Source organism: Apostichopus japonicus, chromosome 16 (assembly GCF_037975245.1).
Source record: "Apostichopus japonicus isolate 1M-3 chromosome 16, ASM3797524v1, whole genome shotgun sequence".
In the NCBI taxonomy this organism is placed as follows: domain Eukaryota; kingdom Metazoa; phylum Echinodermata; class Holothuroidea; order Aspidochirotida; family Stichopodidae; genus Apostichopus; species Apostichopus japonicus.
In genome coordinates this window covers 4,472,573-4,491,005 of record NC_092576.1, presented here as the reverse complement: position 1 = coordinate 4,491,005, position 18,433 = coordinate 4,472,573, and the positions used below count along the sequence as shown (strand labels likewise).

Below are 18,433 nucleotides of genomic sequence, written 5' to 3'. Positions count from 1 at the left end.
TTTTGTACAAATACTCACAATGAACATCATGCATACATTCATGAAAACACTGAAATGTTGTATAGTAGCATGGTAACAGTTTTTTGTTTTATAATAACCGTAATATCTTTTCACTATACACATATCTTTCAGAACATCACAGGAGCCATCCAAACATGACTTTTTTTTCTTTACATCATATCTGTATGATAAGTTTCGTTTCAATAGTTAATTGCTTATCCAATAAAGACTTAGCTCTTAGTATTGTCTCTTGACATTTCCTTGTTCTTAATACTTAAAGGAATCGTCTGGTGTGACAGACTGATTGATTGGCAGAATTACTGAACATTTTTTTGCATCCTTATAGGTCAAGAGAACTACCTCATAGGATATTGTGTTGTAAATATGTGAATTGTTAATTAAATGTTCTGATAATTCGTGTAAAGCATCCAGCGGTTTATCAGGTCAAAAAGTTAGGCCACCGGAACTGAACATGTTTTAGGAAAATAGAGTTTTATTTTGTGAATTCCAAACAACAAAGAATATTAATATCAAAGCAAACATTTTAAATGTACTATTATTCTAGGAGACACCAATTACAAGATTATCAGTCTAAAAGTAAAGCCTTCTATACAACATCTGTCACATGGTTACATCACCGGCCAATCAATGTGATACACATTTCTGGAGCAAGGTGACGCTTAGCCTGTCAAAATGGATTACATCTCAAACACATTTATCCCAAGGTAGGGAAAACAAATTGAGATGGGTTTTCAAATAACACTGTGAACTATTCTTTTGATCAATAAACCGTGTAAATTGTCTGACATATCCCTTTAAAGTAGGTTGAAGGGGTTGAACAATTGCTCTTTTATATAATAAGGACCACATTGAGTCTCCTCCTCACACGTATTGAGTTTCCAAAACTATTTATTTTCTCTCACCATAAAAATTCAGCAATGTAGAAAAGCGAAAGTGAATAACAAAGCAGTTTTTCTACTAGCACAATCTACATCTTCATGTAACAAACAGAGAGGGTGAAATGTCTACGAAATACAATGTACAATATATTGTACCTTAAAATCTTAACATGAACGAGTAGGACCATAAACATTGCCAGATAGCATGTTATTAATTTGTTCAATTAATTCATCGTGGCTTATGTCGGACATCTACTGTAATTTTCTTTTAACTTGTAGAGGTGAAAATAGTTTTAAAATGTCATCACCTGGTGCTGTTTTTCATATTAGTACATTATTATTGACTATGTTACACGTTGCTATCGGAGGAGTGTCTTTTCACCATGTTGCATTATTCGATTCAGTGATGTTTGATTGTTGCTGTTGTGAAACTCATGAACAGAGTTTCTGGAATTATGAAGGAGTTGATCTCTTTCTGGAAGACTCGCGTATTAATGAACGCTTTGTAGGAAGCCTACACGTCTACAGTAACTTTTCATTATTCTTCAATCATGTCTTGATAAAGCACGCTGGGATGTATGAATGTTCATGTGATGCAACTATCAAGGACAGGCATTTCCTTTTAGTCAAAGGTTTGTACTTCTTATAACTTAGACTTAAATTAAAGTCGCTTGAATGTCAATTGTTGTGTAACTATAGTATTACGTTTAATCTTTGGGAGAGTTAACAGTTAACAACTGAATTGTTATGAATTGTTATTAGGTTTATTCTCGGGGTAGTTAACAGTTAACAAATACATGTAAGAACTGTATTATTATGGATTGTAACTGGTTTTATTCCTCAGGGAATGTAACACTAAGACATTAATGAAACTGAGTGTTTTGTCTAGGTCAATCACAATACTAATACAGCACCCAAAACTTGACCGTGTTGCTATGGAGACTGATAATCGCGTAACAGTATTATAATTTGTGATGAGCACAAAAGCAACGTTTTGGGGCGACTGTTCTATAACTCCATTTCAGAAATGTATTGTTGCTGAAATTCCAAGAAAAATATATCAATCCCCTTTGTTCAGTGCAGTTCAGTTCAGTACAATTCACTTTCGTTATGTTTTGTTTTCATTCATATGAAAGGGGAGCTTTCTAACTACGATATGAATAAAATGACTTCAATTGGTTGTTGAACCGATTACTTTGACTTCAATAGATTATTCCCTCTGTTTAATTACATCGTGTTATGGCATGATGCCATCTTGTAAAACATGAGTGACTGGAAATGCAGACAACACAGCAGATATCATAAAACACGGCATCTCCCTATTTGATCAAGCAGTACAATAGTTACCATATTTAAGTTAATGCTTACTAAATACATACAGACAGATGAAACACTGCTTCTCACAGTCCAGTGATTTTTAATGTAATCTTTCAGGAGGTAACAACTTTTTGTTGTTTACAAAGTTTGATCATTTTGAGCTGCGGTTCGCATTTTGAAACAATTCCTTTTTGGGACTTGGTGTTTGTACAATACTGTCAAAATGAGAAAAATAACTCCTTTTTAAGCAAGTTTAATAACATTGAACAAATGTCATGTTTTTTCAAGTAAAGACTTCTCTGAGAAATATTAACACTAACGCATTGATGTTATTGTTCTGTTTGCTATTGGTTAGTGTGTAATAATTGCTCATGTGTTAAAAGGCATTGTAACATAATGGAATGCGACATATTCCTTCGGAGTAAAAGACATGAACTGGAATTTCCTGGTCATGACTATAGAAGGGGCTATCCCAATTGACAGTCTGAGCTCATTCTGGGATATGAACAATTTGGAAGACCTTTTAAATTTCTCCTGGATGAGAACCCTACCTCAACTTAGCAGTATCTTGAATCGACCTTACAGTTGCTAGGATTTATTTGCTAATAATGCCACAGCTTGTATACACTCGTTCATAGCTCTGTTGAGATAGTGTGTGAATGGACAGATCATAAGTGGGAATAAATGTTGAACTTACTTCAAGGTCCCATATCTCTGTAATCAGCCTTTTAGTTAGTCCATAACCGTACTCGCATTTTGGTATAGTTGCTTGTACTCGAAATCAGACTTGTGTGGGTTTTTTACTTGTACTCATCCTGATGGATTAATACTCGTGCTCGAGGTGTTCCGTCATCTAATATACACTATATTGCAAACTTAAGTTCATATACTCGTACTTAGCACTTTGCACTCTTATGTGTTCTCATATCAACAGGAATTTTATTTGTACTCGTATGTATGTTGTTGTACTCGTAATACAAGTCCGCCGTGGAGAGACAACTTTGGGTTCTATCGTTTAATGACAAGTGCTGAAAATAGTAAAGTTGCCTCTATTTGTACCCCACCCCATACCCACACCACCTATGGATTTGTGCTTGTACTCGGGGCATCTTGGAATCTATTTTAAACTATATTACAAAATGAAGTAGCCTACTCATATACTCGCCCTTAGCACATTTTAATCGTATGTTAACTAATATCAACGGGAATACTAATTGTCCTAGTACGGTTCTCAGCCTCGTGGATTTGTACTCGTGCTTGTACTAGATGCATTTTGTAATATATTTACCAACCTATGAACTCGAAATCGCATCTATATATAGTTCCTTTAACTGATACTCATATCCAACTATCATTCTAACAGTGCTTTTCCTCATGCTGCTTATTTTAACTACAAGTCTGTCCCAAAGTCTATGTAAAAACGAAAATAAATGGGTAAACACACCACCCATCCGTTTGTATTTCATTTTCATTTGTCTTCCAATTCAACAACAGATATATTTTTAGTTAACGAAGTATTGTTAACAAGCCTACTCCGCACTACTTTCAGTATCTAATTGCTATAAAGGAAATGTTTTGATGGAGCGTGTTTCATACTTTCTGTCACGCATCGCATAAAGCCTTATTATGTGAACCTACGTGATAGTGAACTAAACTCTCTTACACTTAAAAATACTTATCGTGGCTAATCGTACGATTCATTGCTAAACAGTTAAAGCTTACTGTTAGATTACACTTAGGTATTAACTCTGTACATTTTATCTCTCTCAAGCAATTCGATTTCTATCAGTACGGAAATAGGGAACAAAATGAATCAAATAATCTTGTCTTTACTGTCTGCTTACATTGTGAAACTTAGCTTTGCAGAAAACAAAACATTTAAAGTTGATTCTAGTTTATGGGATACTGTTCATCTAAACAACTGTTGTAACGAATCAGTGGGAAAGCATATTTGGAAATTTAACGATAAAGTTATTTTTGTGAATAAGTTTTCTTTTGTACCAGATGTCCTCGAGAATGGAATTTTGTTGTCCGACAACTTTGATTTGACTTTGAGGTTACTTAACTTTTCTTTCGAAGGAAGATATGCCTGCGCATGCCAAGAGATTAACTGGACGGAATATGAATTGAAAATTAAAGGTGTGTTTATAATTTAAAATAAATATACTATTACAATGTCTGATATGTTAGTCTTATTAGTAAAAGAACGAATGTTTTATCAAATAATTAGTTAGTAATTTTTACTTTGGTTAGTAAAGTTGGTGTAGCTAAATTGCGTTTAATGTCTTCCAAGAATTTCCTTCAAGTATTCTTTCATTACATGGGCATATTAGTAATCCAGCAACAGTTTGCAGTTCTTAGGTTTCATACGTTTTTGTCAATTCCCAATACCGACCGACTAAAATAAACTTAAAAGAACATACTCCATTATAAAACATCAAGCAAGTGGTTGGTCGGAGTTTAGCTCCACTGTTGGAAAATGTTCAGCTGAAGTAATTTGATGTCATTCAAAAACAACTATTTGTTGAAAGTGAAGGAAGGTGCCTCCCTAGATGAAGCAAATTGACATTAATATATTCAAATTGATTTTAAGACGGACAACGTTTGGTATTGTTTGATCACAAGTATAATCATGTAACGATACCGTGTAGTATCGGCCTATATACGAATATTGCCAGGGAGCAGCAGTTACGAGGGACCTTTAAATAAAGTAAACTAGATAATGTGGTTACAGAAATGTCTTGCAAATGTCTTAATCAAATATCATATGACTTGATTTTTAAATCAGTACACGAAATTACGTAAATAACGTCGTGAGTCATAATACACTGTTGCTAAAAATATTCATTAATTTCCGAAAGAAAAAAAAATGTTGCATTTTTCAACTGAAGCATTCTTTCATTTCATTTGCATATTAGTAATTCAGCAACATTTTATAGTTCTGCGATTTCATGATGTTTGTCAATTCCCAATAATGACGGATTAAATTAAAGTGAAAGAACATACTTCATTATAAAACATCAAGCAAGTAGCTGGTCGGAGTTGAGCCCAACTTGTGGAAAAGTTTCGCGGCTGGTTTTATTTTATTCAAAATCAGCTATTTGTTGAAAATGAAGAAAGGTGTCTCCCTTAGATGAGGCAACTTGAAAATTAATATATTCAAATTGTTTTCAAGGTGCCCAAATTTGTGGTATTTTTTTGAAAACAAGTATAACTATGTAACGACATCGTGTAGTGTATATACGAATATTGCAAGAGTGCAGAAGGAGTTAAGAGGGACCTTAATATTTATGTTAACTACATAAGGTGGTTACAGAAATGTCTTGCAAACATAAAAGTACTGCTTCATAACCCACATGTATAAAGGTAAGTTAACGCTTATGTATTTGTGTAAGAGATATTTTATTACAATAGGAATTACAATAGGCTGAGGTCGAAGGAGCAATGATGACTAACAAAGAGATTGTGTTCTTTATCCAAAATATATGAAAACAGTTTGTAAAATGTTCGCTAACTATCAATTGAGTTATGTTTTGTGGGTCACGTTGGCCCTTGATACGTCTTATTAGGCGTTTACTATGAAACAAAGAACATAACATGGTATGTACGTATAGAGGTGAATTAAAACGGGTTCTTTTCAGTTCCAATGAATATCATTTCAGTGCGTGCAATTATTAACTTGTTAGTATTGTTCTCAATTATTCAAATCCATGACAAAACAATTCTGTCTCTAACTTTAAAATGTTTTTTTGAAAGATTCATGGTCAAAGTCGTTAGTTTGACTGTAATGTATTATTATTAAAATATTGCGGAAACGTTTATATTCATGATGATAGTAATATACACAAGAGGCAGTTGTAGAGTGAATTGATGACAGTAGATGACATGTAACAATATTCGTATTTTGTTTTAATTTTAGTATGTATATATATATCAATTTATTTGGACTCATTCATATCTGAAACCTTTACACCGTAATACATGAAGTTTTTAATAAAGAGAGAAATAAATTACAAAAATAATAATAGAACACGAAGAAGAATGTGTTTTTGACCAAAATGGGAGCAGTGTATATTTAATTCTGAAGTATGGATAAAGAAGTTGACAAACACATAGACGCATGGGTGCATATTCCTCAGATAATACCATTTCTCGTTTTCATTTATCAAATTGTGCATTTGATAACTGTGTCAAGAGAAATGTAAGTGATGCTATTATAAGGCATGACATAAACCAAAAATAAGATTCATTGTTATAGAATAAAAGGCAAATATAAGTGGATAACATATTGACACGCTCAGACTGAAACAGAAGTTAGAGAGTAAATGGACACAGTTGATTACACATCCATGAGACAGAAGAAAGAGTTCGGAACATGTGGTCCCTGGGCTTTTTTTTATCATACATTTGGTTCTGTTAGATACATAACGTTACTCTCCTATTGTTAATTATTAACTTTCGAATCATAGAATCCCAAGTCGCACAATTAAAAAGGCTAGAGAATATTGGTAAGAAACAAAACAAAGAAGAAATAAAGATAATTCACAATGAAACTTCAGTAACTCGATGAATGTTTCGTCGAACTGATTAGGCTTGATAAATACATTTCTCATTTATAAGATTTACTGATTTGTATTACTTAATTGAGCTCCATATATATGGCGAGCGGTACATGGAAAGTGATCTATTTTGGTATTTACATAAAAGGTCGTTACAACTCTGTGACCTCTTCTTCGTTATTTCTGACATTGTGACTTTTCAATCTGAAATGATGAACAAAATAATAGTAATTAAAAATATGCACAGAAAGATACAGAGCACGAAAATCTGAAATCACTGGCTGTTCTCCACATGGCCACATTTACCTGTTTTGGCGCTCATTGAAGTGATGGATCTGTGAAAAGAGAAAAATAATAACATTTGCTGGTTTATTAGTAGATCAAGTTTTCTGATTTCCCTATCCCTCTGATTCTGTCCATTGGCTATTTATATGACATCACTTTGTGCCATTCCATTCATGTGTACATACATTATCAAAAGAACAATGTACTAGCTGAAATAGACATTTCTACAAAGTATCGCCTGTAATTGTCTTTGTATTATACTATAATTGTCTTTCGGAAGATATCCTACTGTAAAAGCAGTTCCCTTCTAGAGTTAAACTTTCATTAGTGCCTAAATTGATGACGAAAAGTACGATACCAATCCTCCCGAAACTCATAGTTAGTACAGTAACTACTGTTCATGTCCTGTAACAAATGTTACCGTGTTATGAACACAAAGTATTAATTACTGATGCACGGTTGTGGGACTTGAACAGTAGTTGCTGTACCAACTATGAGTATCGGCTGACCAATCGTATGGATACATACGGTAGGTGTTCAAAAATAGAAAGATTGACCCACTAAAAATTAAAAGAAGATTTCTATCAAGAACTGCAATGCAGAACAATTGTTTCAGGATTCCCTCAGTATCGAAAATAGTCACATATCAATCACTTGCCATTTCATTAAGAGTTTATTTCTTATTCTTGTAGACTTTTTCTAATAAACTGATTCTAAAGGTAAATTCTTTTAGCGATATAATTATTACCTCTCGTTGGTAGTCGTCATCGGATAGTTTTCTTCCATCGTTTGTCTGAAATGGATATGATCGAAATGATATGATGAGAACTGTCGTATAGGATATATTATTGGGAGAAGTGGGAAAATCTGGTATGTATTTCATGCTTGAACAGGTACGAACCAAAGTACAACATATATCTGGAAAAGGCTGCAGCTTCCGGGGCCTCGTCCCTGGACCCCCCCTCCCCCCCCCCCAGCAAAGAGCTCTTTCCACTTGGAGCCTCCCCTCTCCATATAACCAGCTAGTAGGAATAGACCCTAGTACGAAATACCCCCTACACCTCTGATAAATCTAATCTGATTTGATCAATTGAAAATAAAAACGGTAAGTTATGTATACGACTGTAAAACTTCGTGCATGCCAATTGATTTTGAAGATGTTATTTTAACGTAATTTAACTACCGTGAAAAGGGGTAACTTTGGCAGGTTTTAGGCTTATTTGTCGAATAAATAAAGAGTATAATAATAAAAAAAAACACGTTTCTTATGTTTAAAATGAACATTGGCATTCTTAGATATTTATATGGATCAAATTTGATGTAAATATGTGGTGTTCTTAAAACTTATGTGATAAGTAACCCCCCCCCCCCCCAAAAAAAAATGATTTTTACATTTGGGGCAACTTTGGCAGGTATATACTTAAACAATTGTATAAAAAAAGAAGGAAAAAAATATTCAATCAATTTTTTGCAAAAGTTTATTTTTTGGACATTGAGGGGCTGGGATTCGAAGAAAAACTCTCAAAACCAAAAATAATATTTAGAGCGGCAATGGGAGCTTGCACAATATTTATGCAAATTAGCACATTATTTCCTAATTTCAATTGTTTACAAATTATTTCAAATAGTATCTATCATAATAATCATGTTGGAAAAATGTTCTACCCTTTATACCCCCCAAACACCACACGAATATATCACAATATTGAAACACTGTCGAAAGTAGAGGGCAGTCGGTCGATTTAATAAAACCCCTTAACTGCCAATATTCCCCCGGGTGCCAAAGTTACCCCGTTTTACGGTATCCACTTGGTGAAATTATTAGTAATACTGACCTCCCATTTACCAGATTGACCGAGACGGTAACGCGAGCCGGTTGAAGGAGACCACCAAATGGTAAGATCTAGTTAGGAATATTGAGATTAATTTCCATAAAAGAAACATGTTTGGAAAATGTGTACATTAACGCGGTAACATTTATTTTTAGGATAAAAATATAAAATATTAGAACTACGGTATCTCTCACGACCTCTTTCACGTTATAACAACTTTAATATACATTGTTTGACCTCGTAGTAAAATGCATGATGTTCATTAATGCAAAAAAAAAAAAAACGCCAGTTGTTTTACAGGTTAAGACAATCAGTCGATTTTTATCTATTACATATGGTAAAGTTATAAAATACCTGTAGACTTTTGCTGAATTTTCCCCACATACTGTGGCAGAATGCATCGGTAGAACCTAATATAGAAATTAAAATAGAGTCTTGTTTCATCTTAATGCTATGACAATCTTTCTAAAACTTTGGTTAAAAAATTGGCCATAGCATAACTTGGCATGCTTTCTGGTCACATAATCTCGAGTTTCCTTCTGTGTCAGAGGAGCTCTGTGTGGGAAAATTGCTAGTTGTGATTTAGACATTTACAGCGGCCATGAAACAATTTAGAGATCATTTGAAGTAGATCAAAACTGAAACATATTCAAATTGGAAAAAAAAAGCACAGATTGTTGTAATTAGAAAGTTAGTCATTTCATGCGAATAAACATATTTGTTAAACAAAATTGCTTATTACTTCAAGAATATTTAGATGAAACTAAAATCCCTTAGAGAAAATTTCAATATACGGGGCCAATTATGACATTCGTATTTTTTAAATGATATGAACTTCATAAGCCGAAATAACTTCATGAGTTATGAAAATTAATGGCATTGCCTCGGATATGGAAACACTGTCATATTGTAATGATAGGTGTTTGACATAGTTTGCTTCTTTTATGTTACCAATTTAAGAATATCTCAATTGTCGAATTTCATAAGCCACTCTTTGTATTTTGCTGAGGCGTTGAGGATATAAACACACTTAGTATTTGCGATGAAATACTATAATGACACGTCTTATCCATGCCCTAGTTGCTAACTAGATTCCAGAAAATGTCTATTTATTGAAGGAATAACTTACCCTAGGGTCTTAAGTCCGTCGCAACGTTCTGCAAAATTGACAATTTCCTGGGCTCTTGGGATGGCCACTTCTTTTCCATCTTCGTAAAGTACCAATTCATTGATGGAACTCAGGTTAGGAAACGGGATATCAGAACTCAGGACGAGACTCGCTAGATTTAGATCGACCGCCTTCACACAATCATAGAGTTCAACCCTTGTGACCTCAATCTTGAAAAAGAAAGCAAATGAATGCTAGTTGGGTTCGATACATAACTCCTGATTCAACCAGGTTACAAAAGCATCGCAAAAAGGTCGCCGATTCCAATAATAAAGATAATAAATAAGCAAATATCACATTAGTATGAACGAATCGAACTTCCAGAGATATAATCGACGTTGCATACACAATTACTAGGCTTACAAAATGTGTAGCATTATAAATAGAAATGATGGAAGAACCACGACTTGCCAAGGGCTTACACGCGTCTACCCTCTATAGTACTGGAAAGTTTAGGCTAGGCTTTTTTTTTGGGGGGGGGGAGGAGGGGAGAGGGTTGGTCCCGGGAATTTCTGCAGTACTTTGTATCCATTCCACCGATCATTGTATCAAAATTAAGTTTGAGTTTTTGAAACTTATAATAAGCTATTTGATACAAATTACAAGAATGTGCTCTGCTTATCCTTACATCGTTACTGGAAGCCATCTCCAATAGCTGCACCGTAGATCGTTGAAGTAGCTTGCTGTCACTTCCACTAAAGATAACGTCATTACCGCATATCTTTCGTATGGTGTCGAGAACTGTTTCTATTCTGCCGGTTTGTTCCAGGAAACAAAGAATTGTAAACTTTTCTCCATCTTCGAGATTGTTAACGTATGCGATGATCTTTTCGGCCGCTTCAGGATTAAGTCCACAAGCAAATCGGAATACGTATTGTATGTCAAATGGGTTCAATCCTTCCAACATGGCGGCATCATTTATCACATGTTCAGCTAGATGGTGCGCTGCGTACCATTCGCAAAAAAGCTTATGGCAAAATCTCACCTCCATCTTGTATTGAAAGAGACTGGACAGTCTCGAAGAAAGTTCATTGTATGTACTGAGCACCTCTTCCTCAACTAAAATTCCAACTTTAATGTAGTATGAGTAAAATCCTCCACCTAGCAGGTCTACCAAGGCGTCCTTATCCCAAACGATTTTCTGGGATTCCCCTTTCAACGCATCGAAGGCGACTTCATCAAGTTTCTTATGGTCTGTTTCAAAAGTCGTCATATGCTTGCCACGTGACTTATTTCGCAGATGTGCATGGAAACACTCGATAACGTAACGAAAGCAAGTCGATACTGACTTAAACTTTTGAAACTTTTTGTCTTCATATGACATGTGAGCAAACATCACGTAGAACAATGGAACCTGACATAAGTCACTCAATACTGCATTTTCGCTCAAACGAAGACGGATCCTGTCGGCCTTTAACGGATCAGTTACCACTGCCTTTTGGATGTAAGAAGTTTGCGCACTGGTATTAAAACCAACTAATCTCATTCGCTTAGATTGCGGTGCGTATTCCTTCGGCAAACAATTTGATCTTGTTGTTAGTATTACACAAGCCTCACCGAACATTTCTCCCTTTATGATATTCGTGACGTCAGATATGACATCGCCCTCTTGATCCGGATACTCATCAAATCCATCTAAAATAATCACAATAGACGAGCAATTTTGAAGCAAATGTTTGATTTCAGCCTCCGTAAAGGGTGAATCTAAGGGCAGGATAAATTGTCTTATTGCCTGTGATATAGATTTGACGCCGCCTAACTGCCTTAATCGAAGGAAAATGACAACCTGTACGTATCGCAAAGGAGATGGCGATATTCCTTTACACCAATCATACAAGAGTTGTAGGGAAAGAGTTGACTTTCCATATCCAGGTTCTCCTTCAAGAATGATTCTAGCAAAGCGATTGACGGCATTCTTCAAAATGTCGTGGTATGATTTCAATTCTACCCATTCATCGTGTGACTTCATTGTCTGTATTCCACTTGCAACAAACACTTGGTTGATACAATACATTCTGTCCCGGATGTAGGGCACTGGGCACACTGCGTTATACAGACCTTCATATCTGATTTTAAGTTGCTGTACGAAGCGTTGCATTGCATCTGCCATACAAATGAATCAATAATATGTAGACAAGCGAGCAGTTATCGTTACAAAATTGTCTTTCTCAATTAATACTGATCAAAGTATTTTGTACTGTGAGATGAAACCATTGGTAGTCTTGGTATTTAAGATATTTATAGACTTATATTTACAGATACTTATATGGTTTTAAGTTTCCGAAGGTACAAGTCAATGTTTTAGTACAAATGTGTGTACATATATTACTTGAAGACAATTTCCATGTAAAAATTAAATATTAAGAAAACAATGTTCACCTACCTAAACTAACCTCGGGCAACATTTGTATTTGCTGTGAAGAAAACCAGACTAAATATCATGAATTAGTGCCATAGGTTATTGGCGATTTCTCTTGTGAATTGGCGTCAATCTTTGTTAATTAAGTATTAAGTATTTCTAGGAAATCCTACCAGAGATACAAACAATTTACTTAACGAAGAATATTAATAAGACCGAAATCTTCGTCTACGCAATACCGATTAAATAATCTTATTAAAAATTGCATGAAAATGTCGGTTCATCAACAGTTAAACATTTAAACGTTTGCAATAATAACATCGTAATATTTATCTGTAATAAATAGCAAAGGAATAAGAAACAGTTAAATATGCAATCGTTCCTATCCGAGAGAATAACATTAATTCATAAAATATTAATCTTAACAGCTTGTACTGCTATTGAAAAATTCAAGTAGAATTCATCGCTTTCATAACAAGAATAGGTCGTAAGTTAATGACAATATGAACCGCACCTCATCTGTATCACCCGAACGATGCCTGGAGTTATTTGACTTCGTGTTTCCTTTTGCTGTAGGGAAATTATGATATGCAGATTAAAATGTAGCCATGCCTACCTATTATAATTCATGTACATGGCAACATAGCAATAGTCATTAAATATTTAAGTAAGACCATCAATAATGTGTTTGCATCGTATTGAAGTGGGTATATTTTATTACATACCAGAGTAGACGGTTTAGTTTGTACAATTTATGGCACTTCATGTTTGTTTGTAACTAGAATAGTCCCTACACTGTATTTATGATTATGTCTGGTGGTTTCGAGCATATATCGATATCATGTTAGAAAGAATACATCACTACTGTATCAGTGTAGTGCGTTAACGTGAAAAGAAAATGGTTAATAAACAGTTTAACGAAACTATACAATTTCAGCTTTATCATCTCTACTCAGACTGCTGAACCGACTGCTGAAAGTTTATTAAGTGCAATTACCTTTAAGCTTCCATAAACAACATGATCCAATCAGGATAAACACAGGCAGAAGCACGATTAACCACAGAAAGTTGAAGTCATCAGCAAAGTTTGGCCTCGATGTAACTGTTAACGTAGCGTCAGTTGCAATTGCTATTTTAAGAACGATAAAAAAAACACACGTGACTGAGATCAGAGCAAAAGAACAATAAATAAGAGAACAATAGAGGAAAAAGAGGGGAAAACAACAACAAACAACATACAATACATAACAACAACAAACGACAAACCAAGACTACAGAATACAAATCACAGAAAGATAACAGTACCAAAAAGACAGGAAGATGTACACCACAGAGGGTTTGGTTAACATTGTAACAAACATATCTAAAGTTGTTAGATTTCGAAAATAAGATTGAAACACATTTTACTTATTAGTAGCTTCATCACCTCTCAACTTTTCTAAAAAATAATCTTTGCGAATTAATAGTTGAATCGAATAACACATTGCTATACAGTATGGCTGATATTTGTGTTTATTCTAAGAAAGTAATGGACGACTCACGTAGACTATACTGCAGGTCAAACCGCGCCGGTGCATCAAATAAATCACTATTTGAACCAGTAATGCTGCATTCGATAGTGATCCTTGATTCGACTTTAGGTGATTTTATTTCATATTGTGACGTCAAATATACGTCAAATAAATCTCCTCTTCTATCGGTTGTTGTATCATGGCCTGTGAAGGTGATTTGTTGAGATGAACTTCCCGTCACGATCTCCTTCCATTCGAGTTGAACCTTTGGACGGATTCCTTCTACTTTGCATGTGAAATTCCCACTTCTTGCGCTTGTGTCAATAGTACAGTATTGGTTTGGATTGCATCCAACCACAACCGGAAAAGCAGGTACTGTGATGTTCAAAAATATATACATTTATATATACATTTATGGATATATATATATATATATATATATATATATATATATATATATTTCCTATATGCTACCCTGAGTAGCTGTCTACACCCGAAATATGTTTTGATTTATTGAGCAACGTGAGATATGGGATATTTTTACAATAAGCAAATTCACACAAAACTGGTTATTTTTACAGCTGAAACTGTCGTTGGTTTTTACTATGCATAGAATAGTATGCTACTTACCGTATACTTCCACGTTATAACTCCTCACTTCTTCACTGATTCCATCGCCTGAAACACAACTGTAGATTCCTTCGTGTTTGATATAAACTCCCGGGATAATCAAAGAACCATCTGTTCCCAATTGATATTCATCCGTCAGTGAAAAGCTTGCGACCACTTTAACATTGTAAAGTGCGTACTGAATGACATGGCTCGGACTCTCTGCATCTTCCTTATAGTTCCAAATTGTCACTCTTATCTCTGATCTTGAACAAACTAGATCAGCAGTTGTTCCTTCTTTGAAATATATTTGCTTTGGTTGTACAGACGGTAGATCGTAGTCTCCATTTTGAACTAACATCAAGTTTTCCTTCTCTGGCAATAATCCTATTTTACCAATTTCCGAACAAACCAGTAAAGCCACCATTGCAGAATGACGAAACAAATTAGTTCCGGAGACAACAGTTGAGAAAGTTGCTTGGTTTATGGTGACGTTAGTCACAGAGGTAATGTTCTGGTCACCAAAGGCTGTTCTTACTGTCCATCTTAAGTCTACCACTGGCCTAGCGTTGAGAACAGAACATTGCACCGTTGAGTCTTCATGTAGTTGTGAGAAACAAATTTCTTGTTCGCTGTCACAGTTACTAATGTAAGGACTCGTCTGCAGTGGATGGACTAATACAATTAAACAGAAGACAGCAAATAGTTAAACAATGACCGTAGCATTCTTTCTGGTTAAACTGCAAGTTTTTCTCTTAACATTATGTGGAATTATTACTTTTATTGCATAAATCATTGCTAACTTCGAAAAGTAATTTAAAAATCAAAACCAGTTCTTACAGCTTATTAATGTTGGAAAGCAGTTAGTATGTTATGTTATATTGTTAAATTTTCTCTGAAAAACAAACACATTTTATCATGTATCATAACTAATGAATATATTTCAAGTAACCCAAGATTAAGGATGACTAAGTTTGTTTACAAGAAATAAGCTAAATTCTACGGTCGACTTTATGTAACCCTTAATCCAACATCTTAAATATTATGATCACCATTCCGTGTTATTAGTTGAATTACGATAGCCTCACTATCAATTACGTTTACAAGTTTTCTATCTTGGAAAAGGTAACTGTACAAAGCATCGCAAGGTTCCAAGGTGAGGATATAACACAGGACTACACAGACACATGTTTGTTGGTCGAGATCCAGATTGTAATTGTCTCCTGTATTTACTATCAGGCCAGTGTTACAATACAGCGGATTGGGTATTTATTAGCATATAGAACTTTTTATTACCTAATTAGTTTGGCACAACTATACTTAAAGATACAGGATGTTCTTGAATATATAACAACATGTTGCTAATTGTCATGAAGGATATGTAAACCCAAATTTATATAATTGCATTAGGAACACTTACTTGTTGGGATAACTTGTACATAGTGTTCAACAATGTCACTAGTGGCAGACGTCAATTTATAAACGGTGAATGTCTGTTCGTGAGTGATGCTCACACTATTTATAATCAAAGACCCGTTGCTATGTTCAATATCAAACTCTCCTGAAACGTAACCGGTTCCAGTTGTTCCACTTTTCTGTAAATTTATAATTGGCTCCTTGTTCTGATGATCGGGTGAGTTAAACCAAACAATGGCAAAGAAATCATCGCGAAAGAAACAACTGATCATGCCAGATCGTCCAACCTCAAGATACTGTGGTGAGATGCAACCCTCGCCATCTATTAAGCCTGCATATCATTGAGATGAAAGACAGCACACATGTTGATACAAAGTGAGTGAATTTGTATTACTATCTGCTTTAGATATACCAGATCTACGACTTACGAAATGGCCAATTCGCAGTTGTCGCTATCTGTTGATTCCATACTCGATAGTCAACATTATGAGCAATAAAATGACATTATAGGAACATTAAAATGAAAAATATTGGAACATTTAATCAGAATATATATTTCAAAATGACCCGTCATGATAAAACCATGCATAATTTTTACAAAACAAAATATGTTGTATTAAAATGTAGAATAATGGTGTATGATATCTTGCTTGTATTGATATCTATCGATGATATATATCGATGATTTAATATTAATTCGCTCTGTCACAGCGGATAACAAAATGCAGCTTTGAACAGAGAAGACATAGTATTTTGATATCTGTGTAAAAGGAAATTATTCATCAAATATTGATTCAATATAAAATTTATCTATAGACTAACATTAATATACCATATTTGTGCAAATATTATTTACTTTGCCATTCTTCATTTTAAACCACTTTTTTGACGTGAAATTGATACGAAAGTGGTATCAATAGACTTGGTCAGAAATTTAACTAAAAGGTTCTATAAATACAATCTTCCATGGGATTTCAAGTAGGATTTTGCAATTTTCATTCTCGATTGTAAGAAAGGCTTGGTGTTTGGCCTGACAATAAAACGAGCCATAAAACAAACCGGCATTCCACTTTGTTCAACAAGTAAATTGAATATTAACTCACCATTTGTAAAGGCAATCGACAAAATGAGTACCGTAAATGGTATGGTAAGTTCCATTGTTGTTATTAAAGCTTTTTATAGACACATCTGCATAGAGAAATAGTAAGTAGAAATACTGAATTGCGTCAACTTTATTGTTTTTGAAAAATATCGAAAATTCCCATACTTTATGTATAATATGACTAATAGCCTACTTCAGGTTTGACGCCAGGCATCGCGGGTTACACATGTAGGAACAGTAAGCTATTTACTGTGCTGGTTTTATCGGTTCTCTGCTAATCAACGACCTTTGGACTTATATATGATATTTCTGCAATATCATGTAACACGTCATATAGTACTAATTGCTACTTTCGATTTGAAATATCTTTGTTGAGTTGAATGTCTGTTTTTAAGTTGCTAACAGTGGCACGAATTGGTTACGTCCTGCCTAATCTTGAATCATAATTACAAGTGCCATACGACCTATTAATGTTTTGGAATTTGTTGAGATGCTTTGCTCGCTTAGATAATAATTTAGCTACTTCCATTTGTATCCTCAAGTCGGTACAATGATCATATATATATATATATATTTATATATATATATATATATATATATATATATATATATATATATATGTATAATTGAGTTGTGAAACACATTTAAGGAACTCGTCCTAAAAGGTGTTATGATAATCATTATTCTTGAGGCAAAGCATTACAATAACAAAACATTGAGCATCACTACAAAGTGTTAAATATTATCACCAAGAACACGTGCAATCTTCTATACAAGTCTGTCATACACACATTTATTTCAAATCCTTCATGTGTATGTACTTTGAATAGTTTTTACAGAAGTTTTTGTATATTTGTTTAATAGCTATGCATGTCCATACTTCCAGTATCCCTTATGTATGTTGTTCTTCCTTGCAATTAATTAGAATCCACTTATCACATTACCCTCATAAGTCCCTCCTTAACTTCCAGTATCCCTTATATATGTCGTTGTTCCTTCCAGTCTATTAGAATCCCCTTATCACATAACCCTCTTAAATCCCCTCCTCAACTTCTAGTATTCCTTATATTTTATATTTAGTATCCCTACAAATTTAACATTGAATGTATTCAGTTTACTTACCTTAAAATCTCGTTTCAGTGAAGGAATTAGTAGTCGTTTAAGTCTTCAACTGTTATTCTGATATCCTTTGATAAACGTGTTAAGTTGTTGAGTTTCATGTCAACCTGGTACATATGTAGTATAGGATAGTATAGGAAAGTATATAAAGATCACTACACGTACAACACACTTAGTAATACATATACATAACGTTTGCAAAGCGGGTCCAAAGATCACCCAGACGGTTCGTGTGTTATCTGCATTACTTATATGTT

The 18,433-nt window shown here is 34.3% G+C and overlaps 2 protein-coding genes across 4 annotated transcripts in view; one reads left to right on the top strand and one right to left on the bottom strand.

Moving 5' to 3' along the window:
- The first annotated feature begins 737 nt into the window (after nt 1-737).
- Nucleotides 738-18,433, top strand: part of LOC139982355 (uncharacterized) — a 46,275-nt gene continuing 28,579 nt past the window's right edge. The window contains exon 1 of one of the 3 annotated variants that reach the window (XM_071995095.1): nt 738-1,531. In XM_071995095.1, the coding sequence (XP_071851196.1) occupies nt 1,105-1,531 (427 nt within the window). In that variant the 5' untranslated portion in view covers nt 738-1,104. Of the gene's footprint in view, nt 1,532-3,610; nt 4,356-18,433 lie in introns of those variants that run through there. The other 2 variants (XM_071995098.1, XM_071995099.1) reach the window with 2 other exon arrangements.
- Nucleotides 5,872-18,351, bottom strand: LOC139982354 (uncharacterized). Its single transcript, XM_071995094.1, has 15 exons — nt 18,180-18,351; nt 17,059-17,143; nt 15,960-16,286; nt 14,561-15,214; nt 13,961-14,305; nt 13,417-13,548; nt 12,934-12,989; nt 12,444-12,474; nt 10,689-12,163; nt 10,022-10,230; nt 9,247-9,302; nt 8,896-8,963; nt 7,809-7,853; nt 7,082-7,110; nt 5,872-6,979 (listed from the first exon to the last, which is right to left on the bottom strand). The coding sequence occupies exons 2-15, from the start codon at nt 17,111-17,113 to the stop codon at nt 6,928-6,930; spliced, it is 3,534 nt and encodes a 1,177-aa protein (XP_071851195.1). The 5' UTR covers nt 17,114-17,143; nt 18,180-18,351; the 3' UTR covers nt 5,872-6,927.

What these genes read in the sequence shown, in the direction of transcription:
- LOC139982354 (XM_071995094.1), bottom strand. Translation starts at nt 17,113, where the DNA reads ATGGAACTTACCATACCATTTACGGTACTCATTTTGTCGATTGCCTTT. An exon ending in GACGGACTTAAGACCCTAGG is followed by an intron (nt 9,303 to 10,021) that starts GTAAGTTATTCC and finishes TTTCTATATTAG; the next exon opens with GTTCTACCGATGCATTCTGC. An exon ending in ATGACGACTACCAACGAGAG is followed by an intron (nt 7,111 to 7,808) that starts GTAATAATTATA and finishes CTCTTTTCACAG; the next exon opens with ATCCATCACTTCAATGAGCG.